This window comes from Lepisosteus oculatus, chromosome 10, assembly GCF_040954835.1.
Source record: "Lepisosteus oculatus isolate fLepOcu1 chromosome 10, fLepOcu1.hap2, whole genome shotgun sequence".
Lineage (NCBI taxonomy): Eukaryota > Metazoa > Chordata > Actinopteri > Semionotiformes > Lepisosteidae > Lepisosteus > Lepisosteus oculatus.
Window position 1 is genome coordinate 766,097 of NC_090705.1, and position 23,272 is coordinate 789,368.

General features: G+C 46.5%; 1 protein-coding gene and 1 long non-coding RNA gene across 2 annotated transcripts; one reads left to right on the top strand and one right to left on the bottom strand.

Moving 5' to 3' along the window:
• The first annotated feature begins 9,462 nt into the window (after nucleotides 1–9,462).
• Nucleotides 9,463–12,861, top strand: LOC138241355 (uncharacterized). Its single transcript, XR_011190565.1, has 2 exons — nucleotides 9,463–10,024; nucleotides 12,110–12,861. It is a non-coding gene; the product is annotated as an uncharacterized lncRNA (long non-coding RNA).
• On the bottom strand, nucleotides 10,682–23,213 carry LOC102682185 (sorting nexin-10). The gene is made up of 7 exons (XM_015358108.2): nucleotides 23,044–23,213; nucleotides 18,892–18,937; nucleotides 17,540–17,626; nucleotides 17,068–17,168; nucleotides 16,291–16,389; nucleotides 12,727–12,945; nucleotides 10,682–12,342 (listed from the first exon to the last, which is right to left on the bottom strand). Exons 2-7 carry the CDS (start codon nucleotides 18,922–18,924, stop codon nucleotides 12,216–12,218), a joined length of 666 nt encoding a protein of 221 aa, XP_015213594.1. The 5' UTR covers nucleotides 18,925–18,937; nucleotides 23,044–23,213; the 3' UTR covers nucleotides 10,682–12,215.
• Nucleotides 23,214–23,272: the final 59 nt, after the last annotated feature.

Below are 23,272 nucleotides of genomic sequence, written 5' to 3' on the forward strand. Positions count from 1 at the left end.
CCCCCACACAGCACTGCAGCACACTGCAGGCTGGGGAGCCAAGCACAGATTTAATGCATTCATCTTGTGCGAAAGTCTCGTGCAAGAGAGAAGCACAGCACTGAGGGAAAGGGAGTCTATTAAGAGACATTCACAGCTCATTGTACAGCCGGGAGCAGGGCTCATGGCGCTGCTTGCTTATTGACATTGCACTTCCTGAGGCTGCAGGCGTGGGAGTGAGGGGAAGAGGGGAGGCAGCTGCCTTCTCTGCTCCTCCCCGGCCCTGCAGCCCCAGCGCCTTTCCGCCTGCCGACGGCGATGGCCCTCTCCTCCTGGGAGATCCTGGTGCTCCGGCATCGCTCGAGTCGCGAACGCCTGTCCAGACCCCGGAAGCCTGCAGCAGGTTGGCGTAGTGACAGAGCCGCCTCAGCAGGGGGCAGCGGTGAGCTCTTCACCGCCCCTCCTTCTCCCATCAGCCTCCTGTCTCTCTCCTTCATGAATTAATGTGCCAGATGTGACCAGAATAATGAGGCAGCTCCTCAGCCATTCACTTGTGCAGACCTCTTGAACAGATTTGTCTTCCCGTGGTTCCTGGTATTTTACACCTGTACTCTGTCCTTGTTTTACCTGTTTGGCTGCAAGTCTCAGTGATTTGTCTTACTGTTCTTCCAGGCCTGAAGCCACCTTTGAGCCTGGTGTTAGTTTATCTTCACAACGCACAACACCCTCAGTCTTTTTCCTTTCAGTTTCCCCTGGTATCTGTAATCAGTTCAGTGAATCCTTGTGGTCTCGCACTGTGAGTTGGATAGTTACTTGGGCTTGTGACCTGTGACTAGTCGCTGTGTGTAGGCAGTTGTACAGGAGCTGCTGTCACCAATGGAACTGTTGTGATTCTGCTGTGTAATTGTTACATCAGATTTAGGAGTACTGCTTTCTCCACAGGTACTTGGTCTTGGATCGCTTCGTTTCTTCAAATATATAAGCTGCTCACACGTTGCAGTGCGTAATTCCATATAACCATGCGTGAACTAGAAGGTGAAAGGTCTCCTGTCTGAAAACGTGTACGTAAGGTCCTTCTAGAACCACGCCCGTCGGAAATCGCCGTCACTGCGCCTCTTGCTTCCTGCTCCTCCAGAACGACACCTCTGTCAGCACACGGAACTGTAGCTCGAGGGCTGAGGGAGAGACAGGCTATTATATATTCTTAACGGACTGCACAGATGGCGTGTTTTATCTTTAAGAAGATCACTGTTGGAACGTGTGGACTTAACCCGGCCCGCACGGCAGGCTCTGAATTTCAAGAATGTCTTGAAGTGCGTCTGAAATAAGTTTTGCATCCCAGGCACAGACCAGGCATATACAAACAAAGCATATGCTGTTTATTTAGAGCGAATGACCTAGCTGCACTCATTAGCAGTCAAAGGATTAATTGTATCTGCAGCTCTCAAATCCCAGGGTGGACATCTCGCCTCCTACCTTGAAACAAAGCTGCAGTGGCTGTGTATAATTGGATCATTCACACGGCAGCTCGGGAGCCTGCAGATCAGCTGGGGATGAGCCCATTTGAATATCAAGCTGTGCCACACTGAGGCTTTGCTGACAACTTCATTACCTCCCTGTATAAAAATGACTGCAGGGTAATGCAAATGGCTCTCAGTCACAGGCATATTTCACTCGCAGGCTGAGGGCATCCTGAGGCATCACAGAGAGGGAGACAGCTTTTGTCCAATTTAATAAGCCGTCTTCAAGAAGTAGTCCTCCTACTCCCAATTTATTATGAAGTCCGGTGCCCCGGCGTCTCTCCGAGCTGAGGGGTGACGTCCCCCCGGTGGTCCTGCCTGTCTGTCAAGGTGCGCTGAGGCCTTTGTCTGCGTTATTATGAATTTCTAATGAATGTTAACTTTCCTTTCAGTGGGCTGTGCTAATCTCATTAATATTACAGAAATGCCAAGTGCGGCTGGGTCTGCTGCTAGCGTTGCCGGGCCGGAATGGGCCGCACCGGGCCGGGCCAGTGCCCTGGTGCTGCTGGCCGGCTGGCTCTGCCCGCGGCCCGAGCCGCCGGTGTGAGGCGTGCGGCACTCGCAGTCTCCAGGACCCCCGTCTCCTGGTGGTGTAGCCATCGACACTCGAGCAGGCCAGTCGGAGCAAATACTGCTGTTGGCACAGCTGTGCTGGGATGTGACTCCCAGTGTTTAATAATAATAATAATAATAATTGCTTACACTTCTATAGCACTTTTCTGGACACTCCACTCAAAGCGCTTTACAGGTAATGGGGATCCCCTCCACCACCACCAATGTGCAGCCCCACCTGGATTTGTTTGTGTTCTTTAGACTGGCTGGTAACTGCGCGCTGGCGACTGCAGCAGGGGGGCGTGTGAAGGCAACAACATGAAAGAACGCGTGGAGGAACCACAAGTAGTTGGACTCCCTAAATACGGAGAGAATTCAAAAGTGAGTCTCTTCCGCGTGTGGTGGATACACGTACAGTAAAGGAAGAAGTAACGGGTTTATTCCCTGCTGAAAAGAGAGGGTGTGAGCAACCTAAAGAAGGCTCCGCGGCCCAAACGTTGCGCTTCCTTTCCTCTCTTTTAAGTAAAGCAAAGGAAAGTAAAGGAAGTAAAGGAATGGGTTTCCTTTTCAAGTAAAGCCTCCGAGCGGCTCTTCCTCACGCCCACGCTGCTGCCGCGCGTCCCGACGGGAGACAGACGCGCGGCGACGGCCGCCGAGCCACACGTCCATGAACGATATTGACAGTTGCCGGCCGCGAGCCGTAATGCAGCTTATACATTTCGTCCGACTTTGCGACCTGCGACTAATTTGAATTGCTGCTTTCTTTGGGGCGTAGCAGTGAAACGTATTATATCCTAAATCAAAACCGCGTGTCTGTGTTTTACACGATAATGGGGCCTGATAAGAATTTGTCTTGAGTAAATAACGGCGGCGGCGGTGTGTGGAGACAATAATCTGCTCCAGCAGAGCTGCCATGTTGACAGGCCTCTGTCCCTCTGGCACCCTGCTCTCAGACAGCGCGCAGCGTGCCGATTAACAGGGCTGGGACCCGCCTGACCTACACGTGTACCGTTAATCACTCATGAGTGGATTAGCTGTGGTCCGCGTGATCGGGGACAGAGCACGCGGAGCGAGGCAGGGGAGCCAGCCCCGATAATGAAGCAACACAAACCCCACCCCTGCGTGGCCCCAAGGCGCCGGTGGGCTCTGGCTGGGCGGCTGTCGGCGTGGCCGCCTGCTGACATTCAAGGGGCAAAATTATTTCTATTATTTGCCTTCGGTATGTGCAGATCAAACATATAATCAAGTGGTGTTGGGTTTCAGCTGATTCTGAAAATCAAATCCAGACTGTGCAAGTTGCTGCCACCAAGACTCCAAGCTCTGCAATACAGTTTATCAACAGGTACACAGTGCTGTGTGCTTTGACATCTTCTGTACTACAGGTGTTGCTAAATGATGTTCAACTGCAGAAGCCAATGCATGTATGTATTATGTGCGTGTGCTCAGAGTCATGCCTGCATACACACTTAAAGAGCTGAAGAGGTGGACTTCGGCGGAGCTGCTGCAGCTGTGTCGCTCAGTCTGGATGAAGACACGCCGCAGAGAAAATGACATCGACCAGAGGTGGATACAGCACTGAAGAGGAGCTTGTCAGTGCGTCGCTGACATGAACACAATAAACTGGGCTGACACAGGCTTATCTCTGTGGGAGTGTATCCTGATGTTACCTCCTGGGACGTAACCAGCACTTCCTTGCTGGGAAAATCTCTCCAGTGAAGTGGCAGCACACCCCTCTGAGGTCTTATTAAAATTTTCCTTTCGACGTTGTGAAGTATGTTGTGTCAGGCAGATGACAGCAGTCTAACGGCTTGTTCTTTGTTCTGTAATGGAGGGACAACGGGAGCAGTCAAACCAGAACGGTGCATCCGGTGTCTGATACCGTCTTGCAAAACTGCAGTGTCGGCACTTTTAAAAAGGGGGTGAGAGGGAGGCGGAAGGCAGGAGAGCGACCTGCTACATCTCCGAGGCAAAGGCAAGGGAAAATTGGATCTGAGAATGAGGAGCCTGAGCCATTATTCGACATGAGGGCCCTACAGCATAGATAATTAAGTGAGATTCCATTAGAAGGAGAGTCAGACTGCTGTTTCTCAAACCGTCGGTAATATTAGCGCAGAGCAGCCAGCCACAGGACAGGGGGCCCTGGAAAAGCCTGCACAATTACACGAAACAGCTTGCTTCCAGTTCGTAATCAAAAGTCAGTGTCGTTGCTACAAACACTAACACCTCGGTGCAAGGCCAGGCAATTCGGTCACGCCACTGTGTCACACCCGCAGCACAGGCTGGGAGACCTGCAATGCGATCGGCTGCCTTTCAGGGGAGGAATCAACATGAAAGCTACGCATTGTGATACCTCCTGCAGAGGCTGACAGCTCTTTCTTCCAAATGAAACCGGCTGCAAGGCCTCCTCTGCACACAGGGAAATCACCCAGATCACAGGAGTTCCTGTCTGGACTGCCTGTGCGTTTTAACTCATTAACATCAGCTGTCCATAAATAAGATTTCATCAGGTAATTAAGGGAAAGAGTGGGAAAAGGCATTACAATTACTATGCAAATATTTCCAATATATTCATATAAGTATTTGTGTAATCCTTGAGAACATTATACCTTATAGATTTACACCACCTCTATATTTAAATGTAACTGAATTAATTTTGCAATAAAAATATATGGACCCAACAAGCGCAATGGGCTAAAGATGTTTGTCTTTCTCATGTGCTCGTCTCATCTTTCTGTTCGATGACAGCTGCATCCTGCTCCTGAGATCTGATTTGCTGCGTTTCTATGGATGAGAATGAGCAGATGATCCTAGTTTGTACGCAAACGTATTTCTGTTCTTAAACTGTCCTGCTGCAGACTCCGCAGTGTTTTACACTAAAAAAACAACACATTTACTTATCAACAATTAACCATAATGATCAGTACATTTTGGAAAAATTACAAGGGTTGAACTTTCTTTAAAATTGTCCTTTAATCTGGATTCTTTTGCAAAAGAGTAAAAAATATTATTTTAAAAAAGAGTTAAATTATCATGAGAAAAATAGTAAGAAAGGTTTGAGAAATATTTTATGGAAATGTAAATATATTGAAGAGATCTTAGCAAAGCTAATGAGTTAATTCTATCTTTTGATTTAAAGTCATGCTGTAAACATAGCTGTGTCTGCATAACCCTTCTTCCAAAGAAATGTCAGATTGTCAGTTTAAGGGAGGAAGGGGGATGATATCTTATAAACTGATGTCATTATTTTCCTTGTCACTGAGCTGTGAAAAAAGCACATCGTCTCTCCACCACACACTGCGCAGCTCGTCTTTGCACATCTCTGACAGAGCTTGGAGACGAGGAATGCTGGACTGCCCCTTCTAATTGGACATTTGCATTTCTGTGTTCTGTTTGAAAGTGTGTGTGTGTATATATATATCATTTTCAAAACCTTAAACATCAGCCAAGATGGGGGGAACCGCATTTCACCTCGGGGTTAGAGGAATGTGTCCTTCCCTGTTCTCAGCTACAGCAGGGCCCTTTATTCATTGTTGTGCTCGTCAGTCCTGGATTATTCTTGTTGCACAAGTGTCCCTCCCAGAGATACCATCGCGGATTGTTTTCCCGGACTCGTTAAGATTTTTTTATTAGAGGCCCCCACAGAGCATCAGAGCTGCCCTAATGGTTATTTATCTAGTTTTTGTTTGAAAGAGTTTTCACTTATTATGGGAGTTCTTCTAAATTCACAAGAGGAAAAAAATAAAATGGAATATGTACCTGAACTGCTTTTGAGCAAGACGTTTTGAAAATGTAACATCTGCCCTCTGCTGGCGTAGTGTGCATCAGCAGCCACAGAACTCCACTGATTCCCTTATTTCCTCTGGCCACTTCAAACATCTTTCATCAGGGTCAGTGTGTCCACAGGGTGTCCAGTCCTGGTCCTGGGGGGTCAGTGTGTCCGCAGGGTGTCCAGTCCTGGTCCTGGGGGGTTCAGTGTGTCCGCAGGGTGTCCAGTCCTGGTCCTGGGGGGGTCAGTGTGTCCGCAGGGTGTCCAGTCCTGGTCCTGGGGGGTCAGTGTGTCCGCAGGGTGTCCAGTCCTGGTCCTGGGGGGGTCAGTGTGTCCGCAGGGTGTCTAGTCTAATGACTAGTGACTTAGTCTAGCCCATTATTGGCTTAATTTGACCAGTTTAAAGAGGAACTGCAGAACTCAGACTGGTTATCAAATCTCAGTAACAAAATTAATTAATTGTTAGTATTGCAAACTTTGACAAATTCTGAATTAAGCACAAAATCATGTATAGTCTCTATGTTGTCACAAACTGTTGGCCTCACCAGGGACGAGAATAAGAGTTTGTGAGAAATGCAAAGTGATGTGGCCCTTCCTGCTCACTAGTCACTGTAGTGACTAATATCACGCAATTAACTAGCAAATAAGTACAGGTTGTGCAGCAGACGTTTCACTGCAGAAATGTTCCAACATGATCTTCATGCTTAATTCATACTTATCAAGTAGGTCATATTCATCTCCAAAACCATCTCAAAGTCGAGAGCAATATTTCTTTTGGATTGTAAGAGATGTATTCAGGAGCCTGCTTGTTTACAGTCTAATAGGGGTATAACAAGTCACTGGTGTTTTGTTGCTTAGTTCTGAATCACGGACAATAACAGTTATATGTGCCACGCATACCAGGAAATTATGTGAATTGGAGGTTTTTCAAGTTAATGTGTACATTTTACTTTCCTTGTGGTTTAAAATGGTCATCAATGCCAATTCATCATGTGCTTATCAATGACAGTTCTTTCCAATCCTGAAAAATATATAAAAATAGCATTTTGGTTCCCTTTTAAAATCTTCAGGTGCTGCAGCTTTAGAGAAACTTAGAAAACGCACGAACACCCCAGGACCAGGTTAGAAAATGTGCCGACACTCCAGGACCAAGTTTGATGAAGTTTTTTATAGCTAAACCCTGCTTAACAAGATTTTTATTGATTTTGTAAATAGTTTTGAACTTGGTGTCCTTGTTTCAGTACTGATCCTAGTTTTGCCTCGTCCACCACAGCTCAGTGTGGTTCTGTGTGTGTTTCCTACACTACAGTGAACAGTCTGGCTTTGCTTCTTGTCTCGTTGTGTTTCCTGAGGAGGCTGGCACCCTTATCCTGACACTTTACTGAATTCCTTGGCAGGAGTGAGCAGGAGTGAGCAGGAGTGAGCAGCTCCTGATGCTCCTATTCCCACAAGCAGCTGGACTAGACTCCTTCCGCTTCTCCTCTCAGGCCTGGTGTCCTGCTGGCTCAGGCTGGGAACACAAAGCCACGCCGGCGGCCCTTCACCGCCCCTGCTGGGCGGCTTGTTAGAGGCCCAGTCCACGGTGCCACCTAGTGTCCCTGCGCCGGTCACCGCAAGTGAGCCGCCAGACCCCCCGGCGTGACTGCCCCCCTCCCAGGGGAGCACATGGCCTCCGACAGTGCCCAGCACTCTGGGTCCACGTCCTGGGCGGTTTGCGGCATGACAGTGAGCTCCCCAGCTTGGGCACATCACACTGCCAACACGTTTACACACTGCAATCACAGCAGCGCCATTTGCATTGTATTTCCCATTCCAGCTGCTCCCCAGGTCAGAACTGAAGTGATGCACTTTTGTACACATTTAATATCAATACGAAATATTTATTGAATAAGTTAAATGACCCTAACCGTAACCTGGTGATTTAGATGGGTAGAGTTTTAGCACCTGCACTAAATAGGAGGACTTTCGAATAAATGTTGCATTTTAATACAGGGAATCGTCACTGAGTATCATTAGCTGGTGTGATGATTTTTTTAGTGCTGTGCAGGGCTGCTTGTAAATCAGCACACAACCAGTGTTCACTCCAGAGACAGCAGCTCCTTTCCATGTGGGATTTTTTTAAAGCACCCCGCGTCCGATTTCGGCAGCTCTGAAATACGTCCAAAGTGACTGAATTAAAATGCAGAGCTGGGCTGGCAGTTTGATCCTGCGTTTCCAGCAGAGGGAAGTGAAAACCTCTCCAGTCCGCTCACAGCTGTGTAGCGATTCGGGAAACGCTGCCTCACTTGAACACTGACATGCTCTTCTTTCCCTTTTTTCATTACCCCTTATTACAAAGCAGGGCTGCTGATTACAAAAAAGGCAGTCTGACTTCTGCAATAGGTCTTTTTCACTAACTCTTCCTGTCATGTAAATTCAAGCTGTTACAATGAATAAGAGTCCCAATCCATATTTGCCAGTCCTAATATGAGATCTGTCAGGGCCCAAATTAATGAGTTCCAAATTCCTTACATCAAGATAACTACTTAAGACTGGTCAATTAATTATATAAATCCTTCTCAATTATTTTGCGCTGTTCAGCTTGGATTGTATCTTACATTACAAGAAGCCCGGTTGACGTTTGTTGTTTTATAGAAAGCTTGTCTTAAAGGTAGGCTCTGTGCAGCCTTGAAGACTACAGCAATTATTGGAGATATGCAATCACTGCAGTTGTGCTCATTTGCTATGACCAGCAGATTCTGTGATGGGTTTAGGTTTGTCAAAGCTGTAAAATCAATGTTGGAAATATTCTTTATTTACAACATGCAAAGTAAAGATTGCTTAACTGTATTCCCATTTGAATAATTTTGAACTGCATGCGTGGTAATGTGTTTGAATAATGTAATAAATTCCTTTGACACTTACGAGTGATCTTTTTCTTGCAGCTCGTTTTATTTTTTTACCATTATTTTGTATATTTCCGTAAAGGCACTTGAGCACTTTTCCAAATAGAAACGAACTTTATTGTTGAATAAGAAATGAAAATACTATTAAATTAACCCAATCATTTATTTATATGAAAATCTAAATGTAAACTGTATTTTGAAATTCTATTTTATTTGTAAATAAAATATCTGAAATGTATTTTAACAGATTGCTAACGGATTATATGATTTCCAACTTGAGGATTAAAATGGTAGGATATTAAATAGATATTATAATAAATCGGTGGATATTATTGATAATTATTAAATACATTCGAAATGGTGAAAAATTAGGTTAAAATCTTTTTGATTTTTTTAAGCATTTTCTAAAAATGCCTTAAAATTTGCAATAGTTTCATAATTATATAAGTTAACCGTGCACGTGTTATTGCACGACAAAGCAAACCATTTTAAATCAATGTGCTTCAGTTTAGCTTCCCACTTAAAAATTATTAGCATAACACATGATAACATCGTTACCATGGAGAGTAAATATAGTATCTAAAACCCAGTATTCTAATTTACTTTTCTACTGTATCGAGCGATCTTCTTTTATTTTGTAGCAAGAAAAATCCATCCCAGAGACTTAGACGGGTAATGTTGTGTCACTCTTGGGTCTGTGATGTACATCCACGCAGGACGTGCTGCTCAGAGCCGGGCTCTGGCGAGCACTAACCGGCCCCAGCACGCCTAGCTCTGCGGGGCACACGCACACAAGGCCCGGCGGTGCTCCCGCCTCACCCACGCTCGCACCTGCTGTTCCCGCTGTTTGCAAAGGTCGAGGCCGCATGTGCGAGTCGCTGCAGAAGTCCGAGAAAACTTGCATTTGTTAAACACAAACTGCGGCCAGGCGTGACCATGCGTGTCCACTATCTCTGCCCCCAACACGGCAGAGCCGTGCTTTCCGATGTCCGATGTCACTCACACGGTGGCGCCCAGGCCGGGGCACTCGCCTCAAACCCACCCAGGCCCCCTGCGCTTTCCCGGGCTCCCCTGCGGCTGGGTTGGCGGCGCGGAGGGGGGGAGGTGCGGGCGAGTCAAGACTCTTCCTGGATGCCTGCCTCTGGTTGCTAGGGGTTACGGCGTTGCTATGGGATACAGCTGGTACCTGGCAAGCAGGAGCATCGCCGCGGCACGAGAGAGAGACCGCGCTGCTGCCAAACAACAATAAACCCCGCACGCGAGCTCGCGCCTCGGACACGGACACGGAGGACGTGGACCCCAGCAGCCGGGAGGGAGGCGGAGTGAGTAGAACCCCAAGCCCTGGCGGCTGGCCAGCCCAGTGCGCACGGAGAGCACAGGCACAGGGTACCGGGACACCGACTCCAGCTTCCCCGGCAGCGGTTTAAGCTCCGATCTCACTCGCAGAGCAGAGGCGGGCATCTTGTCATGAAAGGCCCCGGGCCGATGCGCCTAAGCAGGTGGCGCTTGAGCATGCAAAGGTGTTTGCGGTTTTCAAAGCAATCATCCTTACCGCGCAACGGGTCCGATTCCTGCGCTGGCAGGGGACTGGGGGCTGAACAGCCGCCGCGAACCCGCGATCTGCTCGTCTGGCAGCAACACAGCAACGCGCGTTCCGGCGAGAGACGTGTCGCCACGTCAGACTTACTGGACTGGAATAACATCGTGGGGTCCCTGTGGTTCTCGAGCGCCGGCTTGGGGCCGTGGGATAGTGAAGTTTTCAAGCGAGAGCCGCAGTCCAGCGTGCGTCTCCTGCTCCGCGTCCACGGCTATAAAATAACCCTGCCGGGCACAGCAGTCCACAGACGCGTCGGAGACGTTGGCTACGGCTGCATATTGCCTTAACATTTGCGAACTCTTAAACTTCTAACAATAACAGATATTTGCGGGGAGGTTAATTGTGTCGCCATGTTGAGACAGAGGAGAAACAAACACTAATATATTTTCTAAAACTTTATTGAAAATAGTCAAACGTGATTATCAACGCAAGTGAATCAATTTATAAAAGATCGAAAGAGCTCACTCGCTGTTCTGGTGCGGGAGAGGACAGCTATTCAGGCATCATAAAACAAACTTCAAACAACTCTTCAAAAAAAAACTTAAACGTCGTTTCAGTATTCAGCTACTTACAATACATTAGCAGACTGATTTACTTTTGCTTCACATTTCAGTGTTTTAAAAATAAAAACAGGAGCGAATAAATTACGTCATTGAGCGCGCTCGCAGTTGTGATAAAAACGGATTTAGTCCTGTGTAGATATTGCACTTTTCTTAACGCCGTCATGACTAATCCTGGAATACAGTAGTAACTATTAGCTCTAGCTCAGAGTACCGTGTATTATACAGTACACACGCCGACAAGCGGGCAGACTTGACACCACCGTGTCGAAAAACTACATTTCCTTCAGTAGCGACCGCCTCTCTGCGTCGTTTACTCCGCAATAGTCTGGTCAATCGCCGGCGTCTTAGGTGTGGAGAAAAAAAGCGCGGTCAACGCCGAACAGTACCTGGACGTGCGATGATAACGCCTCTCTGTAAGCGGACTAACACTTCGGGGACACATCACATTCGTGTATAACTAGCAGCACCCGGGCCATAACGCCTCTTCGAAGTTTTGAACGGTGTGTCGAGGGAACAGAATCGCCGTGGCAGTGGGCGATCGTGCCCTTCCTCTCCGAGTCCAGCGGCCCGCCGCGCCCAGGCCGAAGCGCAGCGGATCTCGCAGACGAGTCTGTAACCTTACACACAGACACGCATGAGCACTTTTAACAAACTGAAGACGTGTCGCTATTATAGGGTCAAATAATTCCGAAAGGCTTTTCTCTGGAGCTACTAATAATATTAAATAAAAACGCCCCAAGCTTCCACACGCACACAAGTTGAAGTCTGGCTCCTTTACTGGTAGAATCTTCTTTCTTTTGAAGGAAAAATGACTAACGTTTTATTTGTGTGTGTGTGTGGGGGTGAGAACATGTTAAAGCCTGTCGTTTTAAATGTTTCAGTTTGAAATTTCTCCCCTCGCACCATCAGTGTGTAACGTTACATTCTGGCACAGGAAAGTCGATGAAATTGTACAAGCCTCGCTGTGCAACACGCCACGCATCTCTCCATTAAGGCCACGTTATTTTCCGGAAAGGAAAAAAAAAAGCTTCGATAAATTAATGCACTGTAATGAAAAACGATCTATACATATAAAAAAAAATCACCGGCGGTCTCCGACTGCACTGTTCTGAACAAGACAGAATCCCTCCACAGAGCGGCCGAGCCGAACTCTCGCGGGTACCCGATCCGCACCAGCTACACGCGTGAATGCGTATACACACGAGCTGGGGCAGAGGTCTCCGGAACCTATCTTTTTCATCCACTAGCGTCCTTGTTATTCTTGAAGAAGAAGCGCCGCATCACCACTTGTCCTGCCTGTCCCGCAGCATCAGGAGCAGTGAGTGAGACGGACTGGGCCGGGCGGGCCGGGCGCTACGGCAGCACCTTCTGCGCTTCGGACGGGGACTCCGAGAGGGAGCTGAACAGCTCCGCCTGCCCGGGCTTCCTGCACTCTCGGGGCGCGCTGTCGTCGCTGCAGTGTCCCAGGCCCGAGGAGGAGCTGCAGGCCAGAAAATAAAAAGGAGGGGGGATTGGTTTGCCACAGCACGCTGGAAGCCTGAGTAACGGAGGAGAACTTTAATTATCTCCAGTCACACAGAGGGACAGGAAATTTGGACTTTTAATTAGCCGTTCAGAGTGCAGCCTGATATTTTTTAGCTAGATAATTTAAAAGGAAATAATTCAAGTCTGACTAAATGAAATTCACATAATCGGAATGCAGATAATTGAATTTCCCCCACATTCATTAATTCAGTGCAGAGGTGTAGGCTTCTATGATGAGCTGTCTCAGCTCAATAAAATTTCAGTCAATTAATTTTTTCATTATCTTAATATTAAATCAACAGAAAATAATACAGGCCAGATAATGCAGAACACAAAATACCTCTCGCAGTCAGAATCAGAGTAGGGTTTGCATTTGTCCTTGTACTCCTCCTCTTCCAAGGGGAATCTCCTGTTTAAGCAGCTGTACTTCTGAATAGCTTCTGCCACAGTGTATGTGCTTTGCCCAGAGGCACAAGCCTCAATCTTCTCAGTGCTCAGCTGGGACTGAAGGAAGAGGTGTAGCCTGCTGTCTGACAACAGCACTGCATTCTGCAAGACTCTAACAAGAAGAAACACACCATGAACACACCTTTCAATAAGGACTCAAACCCAATTATTCACAGACACTGCAGAAATATTATTTAAACTACGACTAATCCGTAGGCTTTTAAGTGGTACGGGAGGGTATCCTTAATATTTTAATACAAAAGCTTAAAAATGATTTTGTTAAAAAGGTACAGAGAAAAAAACAATGTTTTTATAATATATTAGAAGTCTAATTAATATTGCCTTTGCTTCTCCCCCCTCCCCAGAACAATAACATTTTTGTAGAACTAAAATAATTTGGAGTCTTTCAAAGAAGTGTGTGAGGAGTTTGTAAGATGTGTCTTTGTTTTGATACAGCAGGTGTGGAACCCCACAGGGATGACGTGCTCTTCTTAGAAGCCTGGAATCCCTTCAGAATCCAACACCAACATCTATCTTATTCCTGTTTAACATCCTCTCCATCTTGAAGATGTGAAACTGCCGGAATGTCCTGCAGCGATCTCCACATTGATTTCTGGGATGTCAAAGCCTTGTGCAGGAGCCCGCAGAGTCTTTTTCGTTTTGTGCTAGATGTTACAGGTGTGACGAAACATTTCAGTCACTGTTGCTCGGCCGAAAAAAGGAGGACTGTTTAATTTAACAATTTTAACCAACATTTATTTTACTAAATAATATAGCAAGATGCATTAAAAGAGAGTTTTTAATTTAAATGTTAAAAGGGCGTTATTGAAAGACATATTTAAAATCTGCTCAGAAATGTCAATCAATTTTTTTATTGCTCTTTTCAAACTTACAACTCCTTTTTGCATTTGACCAACTTTAATTTTCGAAGGGATGCAGTTTTACATATTCACAGATTTGTCATAACTGGTCACACATAACTTGGACCCGTGTATAATTCAATTTAAATCTGTACATTTGGTTGTTATTTTTGAATCCCAAAATGAATACCGCATTGAATCACAATTTAAATGTCATGGAGGGAGATACTAATTATTTGAAAAAGGCATGCAAGCTTGAAGTGCTCATCAAAATCTTCATATGAAAATATTCGTATATTTCCGTTGTGTTTTTATAAAGGTGCAGCACATTTGAATTACTAAAAATCAATATGCCTTGGATTGATAAAACAGGATGCAATTATCATGGCCCTTGTTTAAAAAACAAATATGCCTTCAGGTTTCACAGATGACCTACAGTAAAGCTGTTGGAAGACCACATGTGTGTGAGTTAAATGAAATTCAGTGCAGTGCTCATGATGACACTGTTACCACCCTGTAGCCTGATCAGGCCAGATCTCAGAAGCCCAGCAAGGCTGGTCCTTCAGGACTGGGGTGGAGACCTCAAGAGAATCCTGCTGCTGTGAGGGGTGTTAGTGGACCTACAAGGTCTACGAAACTGTAAGATGCTAAGAGTCGCTTTCCTTCTGTACCAGACTTTCTAAACCAGTGTGAAGTCCTGGGCAACTCTGCTGGAGCTGCAGTCCTTTAGTTGAGACATTATTAAGTCAAAGTCCTTTGTATTTGGTCACTTGGGATAAAACTGCTGCTCCTCATGTCTGGACCCAAGCAAGAGGTTCCTTTTTAATTCAGTTGGTGAAGCATTTTCCAACACGTCCACCTGACCCGCGGGGTCACCCAGGTGAGGTGGGTGAAGTGGGTTCCCGCCGTGCACGTTTACTTATTCGTATTTGCCAACAGATTGCTCAATAACATTTGTTAAACGGATTTAAATAAATTGAAAACGAACACTATGTAACACTAAGTCATATCTGTCTCAATGACTTCCAGTGAAGAATGCTTCCGAAACCCCCCCGTCACTACACAAAATAACCATCATTCCTCGCTACATTTACAGTTAGGAAACATGAATTTGCTTTAATTTGTTGACTATAAAGGTAACTAAACTTTCAAATCCCATCTGCGGTAAGAGTCAGAACGGCACCTCTGAGAGAATTATCAGCCTCGATTCCCCCAGTGGAATCCTATTGCATCCCTGTCCTGCCATCTCCCACCAGCCCAGTCAATGGCAACCAGTTACACAGCCTCGCGCGCACCGTCGGTTTATTATTGTTTTCTGAAATTAGATTTACTTTCTTCACAGAGTAATTTCATCTGCGAGGATATTCAGGATGGTTTCAGGCAGTCCCTCACGCATACAACAACCGCTAATGCAAACGATGGGAGACATTAATTTATTTCAACTTGATTTCACGTCCAAAGCAATTCTTGCAAAATCCAGACCATTGAAGCACTTTAATAAACTTCACTTCCTCCAACATGAGGGAAAAGCCAAGAGAGGAAATAAAACGTGTGTATATATATATAAACAAACTGTATGGCTGCAGAGATTTCCTCTGTACAAGATCACATTTTAGTGCTCCTGGGATCCCCGAGAATCAGCACCACCATTGAAACACTGGTGTCAGATACATTATCCTGCTGAATGTACAGAAGAAACCTCCTATATTTATTGTGTACGTGTATATAAATAGCAGTCTGTAGATTTGAAATGCTTTTATTCCTCTCTAGATCAACATGCTCAACTCCTGCCAATACAAAAGCAGAATGCTTAAATTATATCATCATTTTGTAACCACAAAAGTTCTGAGCTAGAAGCAGAAAGCAGTACTCCCACACACACACACACTGCATCACAGAGTGCATTCCTCTGACTACAATGTGCCGCTCAACAGTCTGTCATTTTATACATCATACATTTAACACAAAAACAAGAGAAAGGTTTAGAATGCGAGTGCAAACAGCTCACAAAATATCTGACGAGCTTGAAGAGTTTATTCAACCTTTGAGCCTCTTGCTCCCGGCTCTCTTCCTACACTGCCCTGTGGCCTGAGAGGCACAGCAGGTAACACACACTCTCAAGCACGAGGCAAAACATCCATATTCAACACCGAATACATGCAGTGAGCTGGTCCCCCATCAGGCCTCGTATCCCCACTCTAGTTCACCAGTGAAGCACAGCTAGTCGAGTGCTAGTAAATCACTAATACAGGCCCTACTGGGGCAGCATGCAGGGTGTGTACAAGCTCTTTATCAGTGGCTAAGAAGTGACTTGTGAAAAAAATGCAAAAGATTCTGAGCTTTAGGCTTTTTACTGGATAACGTACAACCCAACAAGTCAATGTTATCTAAAAAATTGGAAAGGCCAGTCTAGACGTTTGCATCTACCAATCCTTCAAAGACAATACAGTCAGGGCGCTTAAAAATGGACTATTCCCAGAAATAGCCACAAGGTGGCGCAAATGTCACAGTGAACCAGCAACTCAGATTAGGCCACTGTCAACGCTGGACCCACACTAGTAAGCGAAGTAAAAGCACAATTACACATAAATACTCACTCTTCCAGGAACTGCTGCAGGCCTTTCATCCTTTCTGCGACATGCTGCTTGTTAGTCATGCTGAAGAACAGGTTTCTGGGTGGGAGTTCAGGTAACTTTCTAACAGGAGAGAAATTCACATGGTCAGGAGCACAGAAACACATGGCTCAACACAGCTAGCAGGCATATGAGCTCAACTGTTTTAGAGTTTAGGCTTGCTCCCTGGTATGCTGGGTGGAGAGGGATTTATGTGGAGACTGAATTCACTTCACCACCCAGAAGTGTTTTTAATAGTTAATCTCTTCAAGCGCGGCTATGAGCTACATTTTAAACGTGATGCACCCTTCCCATTCAAGCTAGCGTTCAAACTAGAAAAATACATTGCTCAGTAACTTCAAAACACGCAAAATAAACAGCTGTTGTATAATATAAACTGTTATGCAAGCTTATACACTCTGAAAAATGCACATCACAGTAATTTAAAAAAATCTCAGTAAACTGGCTGGGACAGTGTCAGATGAGGTAGTACAGTATATGAAATTAAGGAGTCCAAAAAAAAACAGAGGATCCTTTCTTTTGTCATAATGTTCCAAAATCACATACTGGATCATCCCAACAACACAGATAAAACAAATCAGCAAACATCCCAGTATTTCCTTGCCGATGTCAGTTTGCACTAAAACACTCTTGCAGTGGGGCATGGCTGTGCAATACACAGAAATCACACTGCACGGTAAGCAGATCAGTGTAGATATCCAGCATGTAAGCTGTTAATATCCTGTGCACTCGGATACCTACATTAGTGACGCATTGTCTTGAAGTCGCTGCCTGAGCCACACAAACTCTCTGTGCCGCCTTCTCACACAGGAGGTCTTCCTTTGGAAACACATGCTGTTCGTCTGTGGGGTAATTAGCACAGAAGGCTTCCGTGAAAATGGGCAATAAAGCACAATGGAGCAGGAGGCCACAGGCTGCCCACATGGCTGAGGCCAGGCTTGTGAACACAGAAACACAGGCACTCCAGCGCCTGGAGGCCTGCGAGGGACAGGAGGCACGTGTGGCTCCTCACAGAACTGACATTAACCAGAATAAGCCGATTGCCAGAGACTACCCCTTCAGCCATACACTTGAGGGGGTTTACTTCTGAACACAGTAAAGGCTGCATTTCCCTCCTCACAGAAAGAAGGTGAAGAGTTTGTGCTGGAATTCTGCACCCTCTTTCTTCCCCAAAGCCCGATTAACCTAATTCCACAGGACAGCCTACACTCACATGTAAGCCGATCTCATAGTCCATATAGGAGTGCCAGAAGTCTTCCTTCTGGATTCTGGGGTCTCGCACCCAAATGCTGACGAATTCCTGCAGGAACACGGGAACGAGAGCTGGTCAGAGGGAGGTCCAGATGCGGCTGCTCTCAGTTTTCCCATGGGCATATGGAAAACAACAAGTGACTCATTCCTGCAGAGCCAGCAGCACGGACGGGAAGAATTTCCATCAGCATGGAGACTGCTCGTGACCGGCAACGGAAAATAATCACTCAAGGAACGGCAAGTCTCCTCCCATCACTCAAGGCTCATGTTTCATTTACTCATGCAAGCACAAGGAACAAGTAACAGGCTGATTCCCTGCTGAAAAGAGAAGAAAGAAAATGCAACGTACCAGCTCACACCTGAAGAAGGCTCCACAGTCGAAATGTTGTTTCTGTTTTCCTTCTTTTTTCAGCAGGGAATAAACCTATTACTTGTTCCTGATGCAGCTACCCACCTGAACTAATGCAAGCAAAATGCTTCTTTGCTGACCTGAAATGATCTGCACAATAATGTCCATGGTGATGTAACACTGCATCAGTTTGACCCAATGAGCAAACTTCTTTTTTTAGGAAAGAGGCTAAAGCTGCAATTGTTGTTAAATACTGTTCACGTGATCTGGCGTTTAGCCTCGGTGCCTACCAGATGACGACATCTCCGATCAGCGTTTTCCTACTTGCTCTTAACTGCTCGGCCTGACTCAGTTCTGGAAGTTCCCATCTAGTGCAACTCTTTGCGACTGAGGCAATAAGAGAATTCCCTCAACAGGCTGGATGTGTTTCAGCTCTTCTGGCCACCCAGGCTGTGACGTCACCAGAGTCACCAGTCTTTCCACTACAGAAAGGGGACTGGGCTTCGTAACTCGCAACCGCCAAGCAGGACACACACCCACACCAACGCAGACACTCACAAAAAGACGAGTAGGTCAAGGGCATGAGAAGACAGCAGAATGACAGGACAACTCTGCTCAGCTGGCAGCAGTGGCAAGGGCGATATCATTTCAATACAACAGACATCCCGAGTACGAAATCACACTGAAGCATATTCATTTTCCTAAAGCAAAACATCCTCAACCAATCAACTCAAGAGCTCCACTTCAAGCAACTTCCTTCTGCTGCACAGAGATGACAAAGGGAACTTCCAGACACCTGAGCCTCAAGCATTCATCTTTTGATACTCTGTGAAATTCCTTTTGACTTAACATCCTGAAGCAGTTTTCACAAATTTCGGTGGTTTTTGTTCAGCCTTGTTTTCAGCTGAACACTGAAACTGAATCGTCAACACAAACAGACAAACCAGCCAACAACGAGCACTTACCTTTTTAACATGACTATCAAACACATCCATCATCCAGAAACTAGATCTGTAAAAGAAAAAGAGGTCATGTATTCAATGAGTAATTGCCCTATAATATAGAGCTCTGTAAAATTCCTCTTTTGGACAGTTAAAAAGTCCACAACACTTTACGAACAGTCCATCAGGAAAATGAATCTCGGAGGCTGTGTGAGAAGAGCGTCATTCATCCCTCACAGGAAGGCCATAGGCCTGGAAGACATTATTCCACAAGCCCAACGTGTGTGGGAACAGTGCAACCTGCTCGAAACACATCTGCTCCTACCTTATAGAAGGGATGTACTGGATAAAAACATTCATTTTCAGGCTGAATAAAGTTGCAAAAAGTCCACAGAATGTACAACCTCTGTCTCAATCTTTCATAGGTACAGATGGGACACCATCAGCTCTGCTCTTCTACATTCAACATACAATATATTTATACTTATCTACTTCTTTGCAATTACTATTGCAAATTGATGTTACGCCTTCAGGAAAACTGCAGTCATTCCTAGTCTGTGATTTTTTACATCTTTACTGTGATGCCAAAAGCATCAGCTTCTACCACGTGGCTGGGCAGCTTGTTCCACGCTCCCGAACACCTCTGGATAAGGAACTGCGCCTGTTCTCCGTTTCAAACGCACATCCAGAGTTTCTACTTGTGGTTCGTGTTTCTCTGATCAAGATCAAAAGGGACCGGTTAACATTTCTGTCAAGACAAACTCTAGCCAAATCCCAGATATTAAACCCAATGCTTATGGAGCAACCTGTGATACAATTGACATCCACACATTCATGATTATTAATTTAACTGGTGAAGCGGTTTCTCTCTCCTCCCCCTGATCTGCTGTGCAGTGGAGCTGCTGGGATCTACGGGGACGAAAACTCCCATCTGTGCAATGAATTAGCAGTTTAAGGATTTTAAGAAGACAACGGAATTCTATCCAGATATTTCAGAAAATTCTGTCTGGTAAAGAAACTGGGCCATTAATCACGAATGATACAGGAAACAGAAAAGGGTTCTGCTGAAGATCAAAAGGAATAGGCTTCCAAGAATCTCCAGAGGCCCCTAATTCTACAACACGCCGAGGGATGGACAAGGGGTGCCCAGTTTCTGCCCACCACGTGCTCCGGGCAGAACGCCGCAGTGGCAGAGGGCGAGCCAGTGCTCCGGGCGCCAGGACCAGTCACTCATCCCTGTGCCAGAGCCAGAGCCAGCAGGAGGATGAAACGGTTCCTGGAAACAGCCTGCATCAATTCCTCCTGCCAGCGCTCCCGGCAGCAGATCTCCCAGTGAGCACGAACTCCATGTGCCTGCCGTGCCGTCACCGCCGTACGAACAGACAAACCTACATTCACATGTGCTCGGCTGATAATGGGCCTTTTATAATTTATGCTTCCTTCTTCTAAAATGCCCTATGTGCTCTCCAAGGGCATAAGAGGAAGAACATGCTCTTGTTGCACATAAACATATAAACAGACTACAGTGAGACCAGTGCTTTCACAGATACAGTACTCCAAAACTGTGATCCTTCATGAAACACTACTGAAACGAAGCTGTGGGCCAGTAACCTGTTTTCACTCACCAAGCAGTCAGTGACAGACAAATGTACAGCTTTTAATGTGAAAAATTCACTGTCCCGATTGACATTAGGGGCAGCGATTGTGAAAAGCATTAACATAGTCTAACAAATTCATCAAGAGAGTTTTGTACTCATGCCTTCAGAACTAGTTTTGAAGAGCTTTAGTATGAATTGTTCATCATTCCGGATTGTTATGTGGCCAAACCAAGTGCCACTGAATGTCCTGTACCTGAATGATTACAACACCTCTAATTGCCATGTTCACATTTCTAGAAGCAGAAGAATAAACACCAAGAACACTAAACTTCCACATTATTTCGATTATTCATCATTTGCAATGACAACCTGGAGCACCATGTACACAGCAGGGCCCTTGAAATGCATTTCAGAGCCTGAGAACAGCCCTGCGGAAACTGCGCCCGGAGCTCTGATCGCAGGACCGGCGCACAGCCGAGATCAGACGGGACAGGACCCCACACAGTCAAAACAAACCACCTGCTCATCACGAGGCAGACGGTCCCCGTGTCCCTCCATCACCTCCTCAGCACTGCCTCCATTCTCACCCCCACCCGGTCAGGCTGCTGGCGGAGAAACCAGTCCGACCCACAGTCTGAGCACGTCGTACACACGCTATACTGCCACGGCACCAGTTTACTGCCCAGCTGATCTTTCTGATACTTCAACAACCGGGATACGTTGACTACATTACTAGTGAAGGCTTAATATGTTCAACCTTGTTATTTAAAGTGCAAGAGCTTCCTCACACACAGAAAATGATTTCACCTCTCCAGCAAACACAACCTGACTACAGGAAGTAGATTAAATGATTTACTCAGCAGTAACAACGCAGCACAACAAGCCTCATGCTCTGTCAGGACTGTTCCCCTCTCTGCTGGGGAAACGATTTAACAGCTTGCATAACCGCGGTTTGATAACAACCTGCTGAACTATTTACAGTCTTTAACACCGTCAGCAATAAATACAGCAGCTCCAGGAGGAGCCAGCCACAGTGCAGGTCTCCAGCCCAGCAGCTCAGTGCACATCAGCAAGCTGACAAAGGAAGGTTAACGCAAAATAAGAATGAGAATCAGGCTACCGTTGCTAGCGGTGATCCGCTTGTGATTTCTTCAGCTATCGGCTCCGGGACGGGTTGTGCAGGTGAAGAGCGGGCGTATTAAAACTGTCTGACCTCCACAGGCCAGATCACCTCACATCTGCGTTTGCTCAGCTAGAAACACGCACACCTGGATCGCGAACAAGACCTCGCCGACAACTGACTTACAAATAAACTTATTGGGAAAATCGACAGGCAGAGTCTGAAACCACCTGCGGGGAAGAGACGAATACCCCTCACACACGCACACACGATCTAAGCAATATAACAGAGCGATAAGAAAATGATCACTGCCGAGAGTGAGCCATCACCTGCTTGTGGAAAACGGCTCTGCTGGGCGAGAAGCACAAATCATGCAGGAGTCGCTAGTAAAAGCAAGCAAGTAAGGGAGCGAGAGACGACAAACCACCGCAAACAGCGGCCAGATCTTCTGAGTTTCAGGCTAAGAGGTTCAGAAAGTCAAGGAAGAGCTTCAAAGAGAAATCCTGACAAACATTCAGGTCATGAGTTCATCAGCTCTGCCTTGATTAAAATCAGATGTTTGTTAGCTACCCTTAATCTGTTCAAACATGATGCAGTGGATCACTTAATAATATTAAGACATATGGCATTCCACAGTTAGAATGGTCTAGGATTTTACGGTTAGACTGACATCAGAATGTTTTCCAGGCTTTTAATACTTTCTAAAGGAAGCACGTAATCCGAGTTTAGCCCGACTAGATTTATATATGTGCAATATGCAGTCAACCGTGTTCTTCATGCGATTCTGGTTTATGTTTTATTTTCTTGAGCTCTTTTTGCTAATTACTTTATCGTTGTTGGGCGAAGCATTTCGGAGGGGGCTGGAATGGGGAAGCGGCGAGCTCCCGGCGCTGGGAGTCGCTATGCCGGTCTGCGTGAGTCTGTTTGGTTAGGGGGGCAGGAGGAGGAGAAGTGTTTTTTTTTTACAAGTCAACGATCGTGACTCCAGCCTTCGCTTTTACATGACATAAAGTCCTCCAGCCGACTAGACCGAAACGCCGTCTCCGAGACGCTACCCACGCAGTGTCTGAAGCGCTTTCTGCGGAGGCTCTGCTGGGGGGTGTTTCGTGCGCATCGGCAGCGCTGGTGCGGATCCGCGTCGGAAACGTGGGGTCGCAGCTGCAGGAGGACAGAATGGCTGCCGGGTCCATCACACACCTCACTGCAGAGACAGTTAGTGCCCAGTTATACAGAAACCACCCCCCAGGGCTCCAGAGAGCTGCAGCGTTTATTCGACAGACCTCTGCTAAAGCTCGGCATGGAGGGGCAGGCTCCGGTTTAGGCTACACGAAGGTAACCGGATCATTTACAAGCGGTCGTGGAAACGGCGCTTTCAACAGACGACCACGGCTACGCCGGAAAGAGAGACGCAGTCCAGCCTCATCGCGCTTTATGGTAGTGTAACAGTGTTGCACTTACCGTAGACCGCTGTGTCTGTCACAGGCTGCCCAGCCGGCGGTCAGGACGCGCGTCGGACCAGGGCTCAGACTTGGCGCACTGCTCGCAGACCAGACTGAACGCCGAGCTGTAACACTGCCGGAGTGTCTGTTCGCGGAGACCACGGCTCTCGCAGTTCCTGGAGCTCTTGTGGGGAAAGTGCCTTTTACTCGCACACAAAGCCGTGACGTGTGAGATTGCGAGAGACAAG

Bases quoted from the DNA above. Each gene is read 5' to 3' on its own strand.
- LOC102682185 (XM_015358108.2), bottom strand. From the start codon at position 18,924: ATGATGGATGTGTTTGATAGTCATGTTAAAAAG. The intron at 17,627-18,891 runs GTAAGTGCTCGT...GTGTTCCTGCAG, and splicing joins TTGATAGTCATGTTAAAAAG to GAATTCGTCAGCATTTGGGT. The intron at 12,343-12,726 runs GTATTTTGTGTT...TCTGGCCTGCAG, and splicing joins TCTGATTCTGACTGCGAGAG to CTCCTCCTCGGGCCTGGGAC.